At 31.8% G+C, this 18,585-nt stretch overlaps 1 protein-coding gene and 1 non-coding gene across 2 annotated transcripts in view; both read left to right on the top strand.

The window, feature by feature from the left end:
* LOC110996268 (A disintegrin and metalloproteinase with thrombospondin motifs 16) overlaps positions 1–18,585 on the top strand; it is a 36,900-nt gene that overhangs the window by 10,680 nt on the left and 7,635 nt on the right. The window contains exons 2-8 of the mRNA XM_022263858.2: positions 10,376–10,445; positions 10,714–10,976; positions 11,490–12,219; positions 12,756–12,861; positions 12,978–13,112; positions 14,549–14,655; positions 17,702–17,844. Of these exons, the coding sequence (XP_022119550.2) occupies positions 10,376–10,445; positions 10,714–10,976; positions 11,490–12,219; positions 12,756–12,861; positions 12,978–13,112; positions 14,549–14,655; positions 17,702–17,844 (1,554 nt within the window). The remainder of the gene's footprint in view (positions 1–10,375; positions 10,446–10,713; positions 10,977–11,489; positions 12,220–12,755; positions 12,862–12,977; positions 13,113–14,548; positions 14,656–17,701; positions 17,845–18,585) is intronic.
* Positions 18,225–18,338, top strand: Trnal-caa. The gene is made up of 2 exons: positions 18,225–18,262; positions 18,294–18,338. It is a non-coding gene; the product is annotated as a tRNA-Leu (tRNA).

Genomic DNA, 18,585 nt, shown 5'->3' with positions numbered 1-18,585 from the left:
AAAGGGTAAATTTGTGATGTAATTGCTATATTCTTGTTCAAGTTTAGCATGACAATGTATGGTGTTACCGGTTCTAAATGTTAGTTTCATTTCGTGACCAGCTTTCTTGAATTGAATTATGTGTGTTCATAACACGTGTGTTGTAACGTTTACTCACGCTTTTAACCTATTTCAAAAGTCCAAAAGAGGAGGTTCATAAATCTATGTATATTTCATATTTTCAAGCATAACTTATTTGATCTCTGTCTCCCTCTCATTGTGGACCTATTTGGATGATCGAAGTGTCACTAATTTACAACCCGTTTTCAAGACAAACAAGTATTCAGTTAATGTATGAGTTTTACTATATAATTCACTTTTATTTTAATAAGAGAGCAAATTAGATACACAAGATATTTGATAATTTTTTGTTCACATTTTGCTCTTTGTTACTTCATAGTACATATTTCCATAGTAAGAAGCGTGTATTTTAGTTTGGAATTTAGAATTTAATTTGAAATTTTAGGATCCTTATCGCAGGAACTACGCCAGCCTTGAGCGGTGTCGCAACGCAAAGAATTTTCAAGTCTGCAAAATTGGAATATTAAGTGGCGAAACATTAAAATAGATTTAGATTAACCCGATAACATATGAATTAGTAATAATTTTATACGATGTTATGATACATTTTTTTTATTGTTTTTTTTTTAATTGAATCGAATTAAAATTGTATCATGGCAACTTAAAATGCCTTCAAAAGCCAATTGTGTCAGGCCTTCAAAAATGTAATACTTGGTCTAAAATTCAAAATCTTATTGAAGTTATAATAACTACTTACTTTGGTGCGTTAGGGAAATTTGATGAGTTAATAATGTATTACGATACGCGCGCACACCACACTAAAAACCGGCACCCTGAAGTTAGTTCGCTGCAGTCAATGTTTTAGTTTTTTCTATTGCTAGTGTCGCTTTTTCTACAAATGACGATATATATAAGGCGTATAAGGTGAAAGATAAACATTTTGAGAAGTTTTTTATGTTGTTACGCCAAATAAGTATAACTTCTAACGCGTGTACATAAGTAATAACTTAGATATACTATTGTATAAACTAGTTTTTTTTTTATTTTACTAAGAGGTAAACCAAAGTTATTTAGATATTACCAATTTTAAAATATATTTGTAATATCATCGAACAATCTATGTTCAAATCTAGAGCAAATACCTTACAAGGCATTAATTTTTCGGTTATTAATGGGTTTAAACCACGCAGTAACTAACCCGGTTTGGTAACATTCAATTTGCATAGTTTAAATTGAACAAGTGAACAGGCCGTAGCTTAATTGACAGTTTAAAATATAAATTAATATATTATATTGAAATCTAGACCAAGCCCTGGAACGGTTCCTCTAGATTCATCAGATCACGGGTACTGAATGACGAGTTTATCGAAAAAAAAAAATGTCTGAGAAATGGCGCTGGTAAGTCAAATAAGTTAAAAACTGTTCTGTGGTTTATTTTATTTGCCAATATTAATAGACCAACAAATTAACTTTTTTATAGTAGACTATTTGATAGTCTGTAATAATATCATAATCTTTATTATTAATGAATTGCATGTTGTTCAGCTTATGTCAGCGCTATTGCTCCGACATAATATATAACAAATCTGAATTATATCTTCAACATTTGTTATGATTTCAAATAAAAGAGGTTTATTTATTAAAAGTCTTGAATTTATTCCTTCTAAATTTGTAAAAAAATGTATGACGCACTTTCATTTTCATTAACTACCTATCTTTATTAGTTTGTCTTATGTATAATTTGTTTTATGTAGAAATCGAACGTAATGCTTAAAATGTGTGTTTATATTTCTCATTATTAAAGTATTATATTAAAAGTATGGAAACTATGCCTTCGAACTAGCAAAATCTGTAGTATTAACCTATACGAATAGTATTAATAAATATCTAAATGTACTTTTGATTATGAAACAATAGACTACTCCGTCTATATTAGACCACAACTGTGTATTAGCTTAATTAGGTAAGATTAATAAGAAACAAGAAAAGACAATTTCAACAAACCTAGCCTTCAGTTACATTCAACCCGTTTGCGACATGATTACGATATCAATTGTTTCACGAAACACAAAAAAATACAAATAAGCAATGTATTGATAGCGGAAAGGTTAATAAAGTTAGTGAGCGTCTATGGTTGAGTTAAGTCTTTCTAGACTCTTCAAACAATAAATCAGAATAATTTAACTAGGGTCCTCAACTTTACATTGCACCTTAAAAAAAATAAAAAGTCAGACAAACAACTTACAAGACTTAGTGGATAAGATTTAGTGGTCATGAGAAAGAAAATTTTCCAAAAAATAAATAACGTAATAAAATAACCACTTACTTGAGCTTCCCAATAGTTTAATGTTCGAATTAAAAAAAATACCAAAAATTCTTATTTCCGTTTCGCAAGCTAAATTTCATAATTTGCACAGGAATATTTTATAAATACTCTATAATACTTAAACACACATATTCATCACAATTATTTCATTTGGTTCTAATAAATAAATTAAGAGATATGATGGCTTTAAAAAACCTCCGCAACCAAAAATATAACAACCAATAACATTAAAATATCTTCGATATTCCAATATCTATATTACCAGAAATATTTTTCATTTATATAATTTAACTATATAACAAAGAAGTAATATCAATGCCGTATGTGGGACATTAACTGAGGAGACTAACTAAACTAAATACAGACTAAAATTGACTGGTTCCATCATCAATGCACCTGCAATAACGAAGCTATTAATGCAAGTATAATTTCCTAACCCTTTCAAAAGTTGTGCTTAAGCTTGGCATGTGGCCCTGCCGGCCGCGCCTAGACCCCAATTGTACGAAATATTAATTAGCCAATCTCATTTCAGTGCCAAATTCGAATTCAATTTTTTCATGTCAATGACAGAGTTCACTAAATGTGGTCTCTTTATAAACGCTTTTGGCTCTAGAATAAAGTTATATTTGATAAATATCAAGAACATGATTGGTATTGTATGTCTAAGTATTCCTCTCCTGGCAAGCAGTGTGGTCCAAATAGCTTCAGCGACACTCATTATTGAGGTCATAGGTCCATCCCAATCAAACGTTGAAGAAAAACATCGTGAGGAAACCGTTTTGCCTTTGACCCAACAAGTCGACTGCGTGTTTCAGGCACTGAAGCCTTATCTTCATATTTAGATTGAGAAATGATAATGAAACAGATACAAAATCTCAGGCCCAGACCTAAATATATTGTAGCCCCAATGGTATTAAAGTATTCATTCCTATATTAATGTTGTTTTTCAAAAAAAAAATATTTTAGAGAGGATTGTAGAGGTTATGGATTCGATACAAAAAAAAGTACTTGTTAGGTTGGGAGTCACGTCTAATTGGATGCCTAATTCGAAATTATTTTTTTCATGTCAACTAAAGATTTGTCTCCTTATTGGATAAATATACGGTTAAAGCTCTTTGTAATAGATAAATATTAATTATTTCAACCATCGATATTTGTCGTAGTATTCTACTCATTAGGATATGTTAAACATTGTTGACCATGACCATGGTGGTTATGATTTTGAACCCAATGAAGTATGTATTTGTAAGGGAATTACATCTACTTAGATGCACAAACAGGCGTTACTACGAACTACGCCGGGATGGACTAGTCTATCTCGTTATTTTATAAAACACTATTTCACACGCGAAGGTCAGCGCGAAATTGTAGCAACATACACGCTCTAAATGCTTTATTGTGTAAATAATTTAAATTTGAAACTAACGAAAGTGGCTAATTAGTGTATATCTTCATTTGAATTCAGTGAAGACAGCATAAATAATTAACAGAAATCGTGGTTCACTTCCTTCATAGAGGTCTGCTACGCGGTGGATTAAAGGAATAGTAGAGAGAGATTATGAATCAATTTATATAAAATTCAAGGAATAATTTTTACCTCTTTCTGAAGTTAAACTTCTATTGGCGCGATGGAGAAAAATGATGAGAGTGAATTTTTACGATGCGCGCGTACACCGACACCCAGAATTCGTAAAGTTATTGATAATTATGTTTTGGTTTTTTTATATTTAGAACACGTGTATAGTACATTACAAATAAACAGTGTGAATAAATAAATATTACTTTCGTGTTTTTATTAAATTAATTTCATATACGACGTTGCTAGTAATTACTAATAATTTATTAGTATATCTATATATATTGAATATTAGTGATAAAACTGATTTTTATAAACTGTTTTGAGTGCATTTATAGATTTGAGATTAATTGTCTAAAAAATATTTTTTGATTAATTTTAATATTTATCGTTAACCACTACTGCATTTTAGTTATTTTTTTCCATACGCCAAAGAAGTATAACATCTAACGCGTGTACATAAGTACACACACTCTTTTTTATATCGATTACTATAAATTAAAAACGTAAAGGATCAAAAAACAATGGGTTCGTCCAAACAATATAATAGTTTGTGCCGTGAATAATTATTGCATTTTGTAACAGCATTTTCAAAAAGTTTAAGTAGTCTTCATACTTAAATTTCGTTTATAAAATTGCACTTGTGACTAAGCTGCTCTCATCAATGAGTCGTATGAAGACCCAGCAATGAACCAATGGACTTTCTGTTTATGTGCGAATTTAACACTGGCTCGTTAACTGAAGAAAACATCTTGAGGAAATCGGCATGCCTTACACCCAAACATTCATCACAGAAGGCAGATAACTTATTTGTCCCGGCTTCCAAGGACGTTATAGTGATATAATTCTTTAGTTTCAAATCTATCTGTACAGTATAAAACAAAGTCTATATGCGGAACTCATTTAAAGACAAAGGATAATCTTAAAAACATAAGGTCATAATGCAAAAAAATATCAAGATTGCCAAGATACGTTTACAAACATTGTTTGCTATTGTAAAGGTGCGACTACATCAATCGCGTTCTTACGGTCAAGGACCTATGGTGAATAAATGTTTTTCTAATAAAATAAATCTCTAAATAATTATTATTCGAATTAAAACGATTTACGTTGTGTTAATTGTCATGTTTGAACGATATCGAAAACTTTCTTAAAACCTCTTCCAGGAATTCAAATATGATTCCGTCTTCGTCAAATAGTAACATAGTCTGTTGACTTATCCTTTAATATACAGCCCTGTGTCAGGATCAGGAGGCTGATTATATTGACAAATGATCATGAAACAGATTCAGAAATCTGAGGATAAGACTGAAAGAGGTGTTGGAACTTTACTTTGTGACAAAAAAAATTGGGTTTAAGAAAGGAGGTTCGTTGCCATGCATAAAATACATAAATAGAAAGAAAATCGAAAATCTAGGTTGATCTATAATTTAGCCTGGCAATTAGACCTAAATAATAAAAAGACGCGCTGGAAATGCATTAGATAGCGCTTCTGAATCTTGTGTGAATATTCTTAAGATGCGCTTAAAATAATCACACTAAATTACAGTCGCGGTTATGTAGTATCAATTTACTGCGACCCTGTGCGTTACATCTTTACAAGAGTTTATTTCTAATCTAATCCTATATTTATGATATTAAATACAATACAAAATTATAACTGTAGAACATATCGTACAAATACAAAAGCTTTCTTTGTGTTTGAAACAAAGCTTGTAAGTTTATTATTCATATCTTACTGCGTGTAGGTCTAAGATGTTCTTTTCAAAAAGAAATACGGTCATTATATTTTAATGAAATTACTGTAATAAAATACACTTTAACAGATAAAAACGCGTGATTACAATTTTAGACTGATTGATCTAAACCATGCTTGCAGTTAATTTTTTTAAATCATTGTGATTACTGTCTTATTTCCAATTGGTTTTGAATTGTTGAAAAGAGACGGAAGTATACTTAAGCTAAAAGTTTTAAACTGATTTAGTTTTTATGTATAATGTGATTAATAAGAACAAATTAGTAAGTTTTTATTATGTCTTATAATATGTTTAATACTTAATAATCCACTCGTGGTATAAAACAATTGTGTATACACCTGTTAATTAATTTTACTAACAACAAAGAAATTTACATTTAAATTATCACAATAACTCATGTTACAAAAGTTTAACGGTAAATGTAAGATAATTTAAATAGATTTGTGTAATTTTTCTAAGGCTTTATCATTGTTGTGTAAATTACTTTAAAAAGTCATACAATCAAAACGCACTATAAATTTGAAATACCTAAAAGTGGCAGAGTTTTAGTAGATTGCTTATATGATTCATGGACTATTTCCTGATATTAGGTCATTTAGAAGTCTAGAATGTAGGCCAAAGATAGCACATCAATGAAAGTCCGTTATGCTCAGCTGATCGCAATCATGTAACACTTACCGAAATACAATCTATTGTTAACAATAACTGAAATTATGAAACTTTTCTTGAATATACTAAGTACTTGTACTTACAATACATTATTTCTTAGTACTATACTCTTTTTATACATTTATTCATTAGTACATACAATATTATTTAATTCTAATAAACCTAATAACCAACCTTAAAATGTAATTATTAAAATATATTATTAAAAACGGACTCTAGGCAATGATGGCGAGGCGATGTCGACTAACCTTTTTCATATTTCCCTAAAACGCCTTATGCCACGCGCTAGGACCCCGCGGACCAAGGGTCTCGACACCGAATGGAAAAAAATCATATTCAGAGCCTCGACCGTATTTGCAGGCTTTAGCTTTTTCAGCCGCATCACAAGCCGCACCAGCTCTGTTGTTGGTTCCATGAAGAGGGGAGGGAACATTCAAGCCAAGACTACTTGTACTTACATCAAGTAGTGTTGGCTTGAATGTTTATTTGGTTCTCGATGACAGTAATGGAGACAATATAATTGAATTTGCGATAAGTCTTAATAATACGTATTGTAGCGTAAACCGCATAAACGAATTTATTATTAAGTCACTATGGCCTTTGAACCGGTTTCAGTAGTTTATAAGAATGTAGGAGACATGTGAGTGAATAAACTTAGACGCAAATAAATTAGTAACGCTTTTTATAAATTTGACGATTACATAAATGATTCTAATTCTTGGTATTCATTTGCTCCATTTCAAACAATTTATATGACTCAAAACTTGTCGAGTAAAAAAATTGGCGTAGAGTTTCTGGCAAGTTCTTTTTGCCCGCTCTACGCCCTTGACTTGATACTGGTAGTAAATGTAAATTTGGAATTTTCTTTTGATGTTCATAAGTGTACTTGGTTTCCTATATGGGTATAGTTATTTTGAATTTCAAGACATAGCAATTAAATAACAGTTTCAGTATAATACTATTTATTTACTCGCATAAAATGTTTACAGTAACCAATAAGATAAGATTAAAAAATATATTTAATCATATAAATATGTGTTACTAAATACAGAAGATACACAATATCGTTACTGTGCACTCACTCTGCAGATAATGATGTCGTAAGAGCGTGGCCACACGATGCGGTGTCGGTGCGGTGCGGCGTCGGAGCGGTGCCGAAACGTCATCCTACATACACATTACTATACCGTCTAACACGACGCGTCGCACCGCGCCGGACCAGTGAGCTGCGAGACTACCGTGTGGCACCCTATAGCTCGAAAACATTACGGTGCATGTGCTTTTAGTGTCGGACAGCATTCAGTAAGCGCATCTTCTTTGTTGATCCGTGCAACAGACTGATTCTGGCCCTTGGCCTTAGTCATCGCACGTATCCCTTACATAAAAAAACACTTGTTGTACATATTATTTTAAATCCTTATTATGAGAAATACTAATGGACTCTTTATATGTAAAACATATATACATATATATACTATAGTGCAAATTCATGACCTATTAGAATCGTGATAGATTGACATGACGTAGACGTGGAATCAATTTGCTACAATCAAAAATCTGCCAAGGTAGCCACGTTCTATATATTTCAATAGCAATTCTTGTATATATATATATAATTGGAATCTCGGGATCGGCTCCAACGATTTTCATGAAATTTAGTATACGGGGGGTTTCGGGGGCGATAAATCGATCTAGCTAGCGATCTAGGAATAAATGATAGAAATTAACAAAAAGGTGGTGTTTGAGTAGTCCCAATTTAAACTGAAAAATGAATCTACCTGACATCTATCGGCGAATAATAATACAATTTTTTTTAATTGCTTTAACGACACAACAACACTAAAGCTATTCCAGCATATATAATCTATATTGTTCATATTTCATCATTTTATTAGTATGTAATTCGTACTTATATATAATTTCCAAAAACACAATTTATAAAAAAATAAAAATACCGAGCAAAGCTCGGCCATCCAGGTACTAAGATTAAACTGCATTAATTTTAAATCAAATCACAAATAGGTTTTATGGATAACTACAAAAATCTTGTATTGGTATACCCAGTTCTTCCATATTAATATTTTAGAACATGTTATTCCATATTAATAGTTTTAAACATGTCATAATTATTTATTCAATAAAAGTGTCATTTCGAAAGTTACGTAGCACGATAAAAACCCATCAAAATAGAGTTAATCCAGTTTCTCACGCTACGAGTGAGGTAATTATTGAACAACCGTACTTTGACGCAATTATAACGAAACAATTATTTGCTTTCGCGTCTCAGTTCATTCTACAAAACCGCGTAATTTGGATAATTTTGTGGAGAAAGTAGACGAAAGTACACATGATTAATCTATGACGGTTACAGAAGCGGAAATTTCAACGCTTTTGGTCTTATTTATTATGTACACTGTCTTTACATGCTGAGGTATATGTATACAAAGCTATTATTTATATAGTATTAATAAAGCTTTTTATGTATGTTACTTATAAATCCTTATACAAGTAGAAGAAAGTATAAAAACAGGATTTATAAGTATTAACATGTGTTTTAATTATTGTATTATAACATATTAGAGCAGTATTGGTCTAGTGGCTTCAATGTGCGACTCTCATTCCTGAGGTCGTAGGTTCGATCCCCGGCTGTGCACCAATGGACTTTATTTTTATGCGCGCATTTAACATTTATTCGAACGGCGAAGAAAAACATCGTGAGGAAACAGACATGTCTTGGACCCAAAAAATCGACGGCGTTTGTCAGGCACTGGAGGCTGATCACCTACTTGCCTATCAAATTTAAAAGTTGATCATGAAACAGATTTAGAAATCTGAGGCCAAGACCTAAAGAGGTTGCAGTGCCACTGATTTATTTTTTTATTATAACTTATTTACTTTTGTGTTGAATTTATTAAAATGCTTTGTCGATATACCCGTATAGAATAATCGGGTATATAAAAATGTTTATGTAATGTATGGGATTATTTTATCTTCAGCGTAGGATTTAACAACCAATATACACAAAGAATATGTAAAAACTCTTTGTAATGATTTAATTTAATATTAAATAACATGAAAGCCCAATTTAGTTACAAAACCGCAAACCTTAATAAACTCAGCAAATCGACGGTCAAAGAAAAGTGAAAATAATTTTTACTTTGAGGTCGGAAATGAAATTCAAAATTTTAATTACCTTCTGAATATGATTTGAAAATATGTTATGCATCTTTGAATTACTATACAGACAAAACTGTTTATCAGTTACATCTAAAACGGAATTCATATATAACGGAATAAAAAATTTGGTAAGACGTAAACTTCTGCGATTTTGTAATAAATTGATATTAATAACAAAAAATAATTCATTTTAATGAAATTAAATACTTCACGGTCAATATATTTGTCACGACTAACGTTCGTCATATGTTTATTACAATAGTTTGTCTAAGTCGCGTACAACCAAAGGAAGAATCAAGAAATGATGCATTTTAGTGTTCCTAGAAGAGTAACCATATTTTTCCCTAAGCCAAGTAGTTAAATCTTAAGTTGCAATCTACCTATATATTATATATAGTAAATGAGAACAATTCGTCATATTATCTTCAAAACTTGGTACCTCTTCGTACTTCTATTATATCGTGAATTAAGTTGATACAAATATTTGTAGTTTAATTTCATATTTCTATTATTTAAAGATATATACGCATTTACTTTCATACACTTCAATTGTCGCTTCTGTTCATAACTTGAAAAATACATCAATTAAGGCCTACGATCCGTGTGAAAAGTAACCATTGTCAAAAATGTCGAGGCTTCTAGCAAGATAAAACAATACATTATTTTCCGATTTGTTAAAATACGAGGTTAATCAGAAGTTTCCACGTTTTTAAGGAAATCGTTTATGGCTTCCTAGTTCAAATCAGGTTTAAGATTTTAAATTATTTAAGATTTTAAAACAATTTTAATATAGGTTTTTTATTGTTACAGGGTCATGAAGAGTTACTCAATTATCTCACAGAAGCTGAAAAAGTATTCTTGTTTGGAGCCAGTGATCAACGTAAGTTATCCTTTAAACACTTATTAAAATTCATGGTAACATACAAACCTTTAGATGTGGAATTTTAAAAAGCCTCAACAGTCACTTTTATACAGTAACTATAATATTATTACCCATTTTCAATAAATCAAGTGGAACTGTTTAATACATTACCTATAGAATTTAGTTATTAAAACTATATTAAGAATTTAATAGTCTAGATAAGGAAACAATTAAAAAGGTGTTAACGAGGTGTTACGTAGTAATGTAACAATTATATCATTCATAGATCCCGAATTCGAGATTGCACACATAAGACACCAGAAACGTCGCAAACGGTCTTTGTCGTATGAGAATCAAGATTTAATTACGATAAAACAACAGTTGGACCTGAAACTAAGCCCAAAAAGCAGCTTTCTCGATCCGCAGTTCCTGCTAATGAAAAGATGGTCTAATGGTACTGAAGTTATATTAGACCAGCATACAGACGAGGAGGTCGATGCTTGTTATTATAAAAGTGAAAGTGCAGCATTGTTTGTTTGTGATGGACTGGTAAGTACTGATAAAGGAGCAAGATTCTCTATATAACCTATAACCTTAATAACCTTCGTCGTAAGACATTTTTTTCTATAACTGAGCATTACTTAAGGCAGTTTTTCGCGCCACTATGTAGAATCAGCTGCCCACTTATGTTTTTACAATTTCCACTTAGGGTGCTTTAAGAAAGGCGATGAGTCTCACTCACTCACTTAACATCAAATGAGTCTCCTACCGTTACCTATGTAATATATTATTTAAATTTACCGACTACCATACATATTAAGAAATTGACAGTTAACTTTATCTTTTTCATCGATGTATCTGAAAGAATTAAGAATTTCTTACCATCAATCCGGCCATTTAATGCAAAAGGATAGATTTTTTTTTAAATTAATACCTATATAGGTTTTGATAATGACCGGTAATATCTTAATGGTAAAGGATGAAGCTTCTTTATTATATAATCTGCTCATATGTGCTTTTTAACTAACCGTTCTTATCGTTAATTATATGGTTACCTTACAGCGGGGACTGATTAAATCTAACGACAGTTATTATTCTATACACCCACTGCCAGAAAGATTTCACCACGGAAATACAAAAGCACACGTTATAATAAAACGTCAAATTGATGATTCAAATGCAAATACTGAAGGCAATTGCATAGAGAGACATTACATCAAAGAACAATTTGAAGATTCCCCTGAAATAACTAAAACTTGGTCAAAACATCGACGAAAACGGAGCATTGAGACCAACTTTAATAATCTAGATAAGTTTAAGTTAGATTTAATACATAGAAATAAGACTATAGGAGCGTTTATTGATAAACTTAAAACAGAAGAAAGGAGACAGAAAAGAGCTGTTTTACCAGCCATTTTTGTGGAAACAGCAGTGTTCGTAGACAGAGATTTGTACAAACATATGACTGTAAATTTTCCAAAGGAAACAGAAAGAGAGTTAGTTAGATTTGTATTAGCTATGATAAACGCAGTACAATTAATTTACCATGATCCCAGTTTAGGAAGACCAGTGAACTTTATCCTAAAGCGACTCGAAATTCTTCATGAAGATCCTTCTAATTTGAAGCGGCCCCATGATATTGATAGATTTCTGAGTAACTTCTGCACATGGCAAAGACTTGAGAACCCTCCAGGAGATAATGACCCATTGCATTGGGACCACGCCCTGATTTTAACCGGATTAGATTTGTATGTCGTCAATAAGAATGGGAAAGTAAGCAGTCAAGTTGTTGGTAAGTGCAACACATATTTGTCATATTATTACGATTTTTAACGGTTTTGCAAGATTTATCGACTGTATCGAAACTCATGTCATTATATCGTAAACCCATTATAGCAAAAACACTTCCATTTACATGCAAAAAATTCAGTAGACATTGATCTATTTTATTAAACTGCAACTTTACTTATAATATATAACAAACTAGTTTGATTTTTGGTTGGGTTCTGGAATTAATTCGCTAAGACAAAATTTCGGCTAATTGTACAGAAAGCTATTACTTATCGCTTATAAAGATTATTGATTAGGGTAAAATATAAGTATTTTAAGTATAAAAACGGAAAATCTATACCAAATAGTGTTAGACCTAGAGTTCTTATTTATTTTCATACCAAAATCAGAGACTATTAATTTATTAAAGTATGAACAAACTGACCTACTAATGCACGTTGCAATTATGATTTTGCAACATAATATTTTATATTGTCTATAGTATTATCGCAACTAAAGGAAAATTTAAAGCAGAATTAAATCTAAATAATATTTCAGGTTTAGCCCCCGTTGCTGGTATGTGTACAGTGACCAGTAGTTGTACTGTCAACGAAGGAAGGCATTTTGAAAGCGTATATGTGGTCGCCCACGAAATAGGACATAAGTAAGATATTTATAAGCTCTTTGAATTCATTTAATATTCATGATTTAAACTATGGTTTTATGTTTAAGGGGATTATTTTAATGTACTTATACCATTTATAATATATAATATTTCAGCTTAGGTATGCGCCATGATGGCCCCTTAGCTGATAACGGTTGCGATCCAAGCGCTTACATAATGAGCCCAACATTGGGAAGCGGAAAAATAACCTGGTCACAGTGCAGTAAAAACTATTTGGATAAATTTTTAGAGTAAGTACAACTTATTGGGATAACTAATTTTATATTTTTATAAATAGTCTGGCTGCCCCCGTGAAATTCGTTTCTCCTCAATCCCTAGCCTACCTTTTCAGTAAATACCAATATGGAACATTCGGAATAAAAACTTTTTTAGGTTTTTCTGAGATTTTTATATATAAAACTCAGAGTTCAAGTTCTTAAGTAACAAATAAAAAGTAAGGGTTGATCGTAGAGGGTAGATGAAAATTATTTATACAACCCTTAAGTATTTTTGTATGCTGTATCATAAAAAAATTGCCGATTCCTAGAATTATTGTATATGTAAAAAAAATAACTTTTAATTGAAAAGTTTAAATTTGATTCTATAGCTAGTAGCAGAATTCGTGTATATTTTTTAACGGAAGTAGTTCGCGGGATAAGCTAGGTATTATTAAAACAATGATCAAAATTTTATTTCTCCATTCTACGTGTTATTTAAACATCGAACAAAATCATTGATATTCCAAAGAAAAACCATACTTTCGAAAGACGCAACCAGAGAAAATATATTAGTGCAATAAATTGCCTTCTTGTGATGTGAATTTTAAATGGTATGTGCAATTTCACTTAATATTGTGCAAAGCGAACTACAGTTCCTATATGTTAAAATCGTAATTGTAACGTAAATGTAATTCACTTTATAACAATTTAAATTTTATTAATTTTGAGGACAAATTTATGAACTAACATTCAATATTTTTCACTAAACTCACTGGATACAGTACCTGGATACCCTGGATACGACATCAAAGGCCGACAACGCACCCACGAAAATGGGAGTACACGCCTGCAATGACTGCCTTTTTAGGCGTCCCATAGGCTCATTTACTCCCTACGTTATTACAGGACTATCTAGTATAAAGTAATAGTCAACATCTTCTAAATAAATGGAATTGTAGTAAAACTCGAAACATTAGCAAATTACGCAGATAATTCGAGTCTCTACCAGGCACATGCAACAATTCTAAATAATATTTTGTCGCATACGGGGCCCTGTACGATGTTTACATTCTTCAAGAAATTCATGACACCAAGTAGAAGCGAACTATCTGCTCATTAAGAATAGCGTAGTAGCAAAGTAATGAATCATACTGATTCAGAATTATCATTTGATTATGCGATCTAAAACATAATATATTGCATATATAGAGAAAGTTTATTCAGTCAGGTATTCAATGCGTCTAGCGTAAGCCAGGTACAATTCTCAAAGGAATGATATTTGTATGGTAGGTATGAAATCTACTTTCCCATTAAGAAACATGAATAATGAAATGTCTGGTAGACATATCTACGTATTTCATTGAATTCTTTTGCAAATAATTAAACTAGGAAGAGCTGTATTCGTTTTGTGTATATTGCTTCAAAAGACCATAACTTTTCTAAATATGTAATTATTTGGGATTTTGCAGCTCATCCCAATCGCGATGTCTACTCGACCATGGGAACTCCGCAGGACAATTGGACCATAGTGCTGAAGGCCTACTTCCAGGAGAACGATTTGACGCTGACCAACAATGTTAATATATATTTTATCTATAATATTGGTATATCAAAGACAAGTCTGTGTGCTTTGTTACGAATCACATGGATGGTAAAAAATTGCGTTATAGCTTACGGTTATTACAATTTTACGATGTCGTTATAATCTGAAGTAAAATACATATCAGACGCGTCGTTTAAAAATTTTCTTTAATTAAGAAATATTCTTGTCCATGATTATTTTGATAATCGTAACCCTACACTTCCAGGGTAAATAGTTGCAGGCTCAAGATGTGGAACCTAACATTAGTTAAATTATACATACATTTTTAGTTAAACATTAGAAGCGTAGACAAAATGTAAACAGTCACTGCATTTCAGATAATTTCTGTTTAGGATCTCATCAATAAGTCAATTTTTTTGTTAATCCAGCGACGCAACCCCACTACCCCCGATGGTACATTAGGTATATTATAATATATACAATAGGTACATTACTAGGTAAGGTAGAACACTGCGTCATCGTGATAAATCTTCAAATAGCATACTTACCTTAGTTTCAACACAGTCTAGCCTCTCTGAAGTATGATTTAGTAAGGCCCGTTGACATAACTATATAAATAAATGCTTTATTTATTTTGGTTATGACCTTGAACTTGGTTAATTCGGTCATTGGTTCAAGGCCAAGGTCGTGCGCATAACATTCGTCAGTTTTGTTCGAGTGCCAGCTGATGTTATGTTTTAAGTGTTTTTTTTTGTAACACTAAAAAAATAATGAAGCTTTTGTATTGGTCTAAGATCCAGCCCTAAATCGTCCTGCACCGAGGTGATTAATGAACGAAACATATTTTAAATGAAATTTAAAATATTAAAAAATAAATAAACAATGGGTTCGCTGAAAAAATCCTGGACAGGCTGTATTAAATTATTAATTAAAAAATGTTTTTTTTTTGAAAATTGTACTGATAAGATTAATAAGAAAATCTTATACCAGCTGAAAGTATGAGACTTGCAGAATGTGCAATTGTTAGGTTCTTTATTTTTTTCCTGGACGGACACAAGGTTCACAGGTATACACAGGTATATTAATAGTAGGTTTTTACACTGAAATGATTAATCAATAAATTTTATATCAATGTGAGCGCTGTTTCATTGCAAACACGTTGATATAAGGTTCACTGCAAAAATGTTGGTCCTAAGTGCGGTTCGCGAGTTTTGAAAATTTGAATTTTAGTCCGGCTGGGAACAGGCCGACAAAGAAGTCCGAGCTGTGTATCTCATGGGACAGAAAAAGATGCAACAATAATGCACGGGTGTTATCAAGCGTGTTCGTTTGTTTTTTTTTAATTTAATTTTTTTTTAATTTAAATGAAAAAAAAGTTTTAATTAATATTTTCTATTCAACATCTGACTCATCGGAAGTAAAATCTTGATTTTCGAATTCATTAGATTCAGCAGATTCTTCTTCATTTTCCGTCATTTCCACAATGTCCTGGATTTTCAAAGGAGTTTGGTCCCCAATAAACCCCGTTGGTTTCAAATAATCATCAAAATGCCACCCGTATTTTTCAGGGTTGGATTTTGCACAGGTAGAGTTGGTCGCATTAAGCCACGTAGAATTTACATATATAGTTCTAAAAAAATTTTGTAGTAGTGAAATCCAGCATGGTGGTATAGTGTTTGAATCAAATGTTTTTTTTTAATTGTTCGCTGTTTTCCTTTACACCGTAGTTTTTAATAAGAATACGATTTCTTGCATCATTAACACTCTTGCAGTAATTAACGCCATACATTTTTGCCGTAAACTCTTGAACAATATCCATTTTTTCATTAATGACAATATCAGCTTCATCAGTTAGTGATGTAAAAATAAAAAAAAATTAAATGGTCTCACTTTTCCTTTATTATAAAATGCAGCAGTATAATCAGACCCTGTGAATGCGTGGAAAGCAGGTAGACTTTTACACAATTTTGGTCCCAACTTTAGTGCTAAGTCAATGCAGTTAATGCAATCAAGGTGTTGGTTTGGTTGTTTCTTATTCGCTGATTATTATTATTGTTGCATCTTTTTCTGTCCCATGAGATACTCAGCTCGGACTTCTTTGTCGGCCTGTTCCCAGCCGGACTAAAATTCAAATTTTCAAAATTCGCGAACCTCACTTAGGACCAACATTTTTGCAGTGAACCTTATATCAACGTGTTTGCAATAAAACAGCGCTCACATTGATATAAAATTTATTGATTAATCATTTCAGTGTAAAAACCTACTATTAATATACCTGTGTAAACCTGTGAACCTTGTGTCCGTCCAGGAAAAAAATAAAGAACCTAACAATTGAACATTCTGCAAGTCTCATACTTTCAGCTGGTATAAGATTTTCTTATTAATCTCATCAGTACAATTTTCAATAAAAAAACATTTTTTAATTAATAATTAAATACAGCCTGTCCAGGATTTTTTCAGGGAACCCATTGTTTATTTATTTTTTAATATTTTAAATTTCATTTAAAATATGTTTCGTTCATTAATCACCTCGGTGTAGGACGATCTTAGGCTGGATCTCCAACTATATATTATTATGAATTCTTAGAAATAATTGCGTTTACAATCTCTTTATACTCGTGTACGATAATTAAAGGGTTATTTTGCCACTGAATGTAATGTATGTAAAAAAAAATATTTAATTTAGTTTACTATTCTAACACCAGCGGACCGGCAGAGATTGTCCAGCACACACGTCTTCTATAAAAAAAATAATTATGTAAATCATTCTCTTATTCATCAAAATCTGTCCAGCCGTTTAGGAGTTTAATTACGAACACATGCATAGAAGATTTTTGCTGTATCTGAATATCCTAGTTCTTGACTGCAGCACCATCTGCCAGGCTGATTTCTGAAACTAAACCATCCAGACCGCCAGAATCCAGACAGAAAAATTCATTTAAATTGGTTAAGCCGTTTAAGAGGAGTTCGGTGACATACACACGTACATATTAATAAGAATAATTAATGAATACCATACTCTGCGATCCTGTAGTCATTATTTCTGACTAGATTATTGTTAAATTAAAACACCTTTCAGGTATGCTGAAATACGGTCGAGGCAGTCGTCATTCCGGATCCCAGAACTTAGAAGACATTTGTAGGGACCTGCATTGCCAACGGGAGCGATACACCTGGACGTCACATCCGGCCCTTGAGGGAACACGGTGCGGGGAAGACATGGTAAGATCTCTAAAGGTTTAGCCGATAAAAAGTTAGGTACACATAGGATATATCTCTTCTCCAATTCTAACATACTATACCTACATTATAAATACTACACGGAATTCACTAAGCCGATTTACATATCTAAATTTAACGAGAGCCGTGGGACTTATAAACAAATAAATTTGATCAAAATTTGCGCTGCAGTTTAGCTGCTAAAATATATGAAACACCCATCTACAAGATTATTATAAAACAATCAACTCAAATTATTTATTTAAAAGTAAAACAAACAAATTTTTAATTTCGAATAAAATTGGCGATTACGAATAATAATTCTAAATTCAAATACATAATCGTTAAATATTGTGTTTGATAATTTGAACCACAACAGAAAAGTCAGGATGGCCGAGCGGTCTAAGGCGCCAGACTCAAGAGTAATCTTACCTGTTAAACAGGTTGAGCTGTTCTGGTCCTCTCTGAGGGCGTGGGTTCGAATCCCACTTCTGACAAATCTTTTTAATATTTGCCTTCCCTTATTTTTATTTTGTCTCAACTGTATCTAATTTGTTAGACAACAAATACATTTAATATGAGTCGTTTTTCAAATGATATGAAAAGGAAAATGTGTCAAAGGCATTATTTTTAAAAAAATCGACGTAACTTAATAACGACTCGTTTTTGTATATAGACATAAAACCTAAGATAACATAATGAATATCATTTAACCTGTGATAAAATTAAAGACGAAGCTGACAA

Source organism: Pieris rapae, chromosome 13 (assembly GCF_905147795.1).
Source record: "Pieris rapae chromosome 13, ilPieRapa1.1, whole genome shotgun sequence".
NCBI lineage: Eukaryota > Metazoa > Arthropoda > Insecta > Lepidoptera > Pieridae > Pieris > Pieris rapae.
This window is presented reverse-complemented; position numbering and strand designations above follow the sequence as displayed.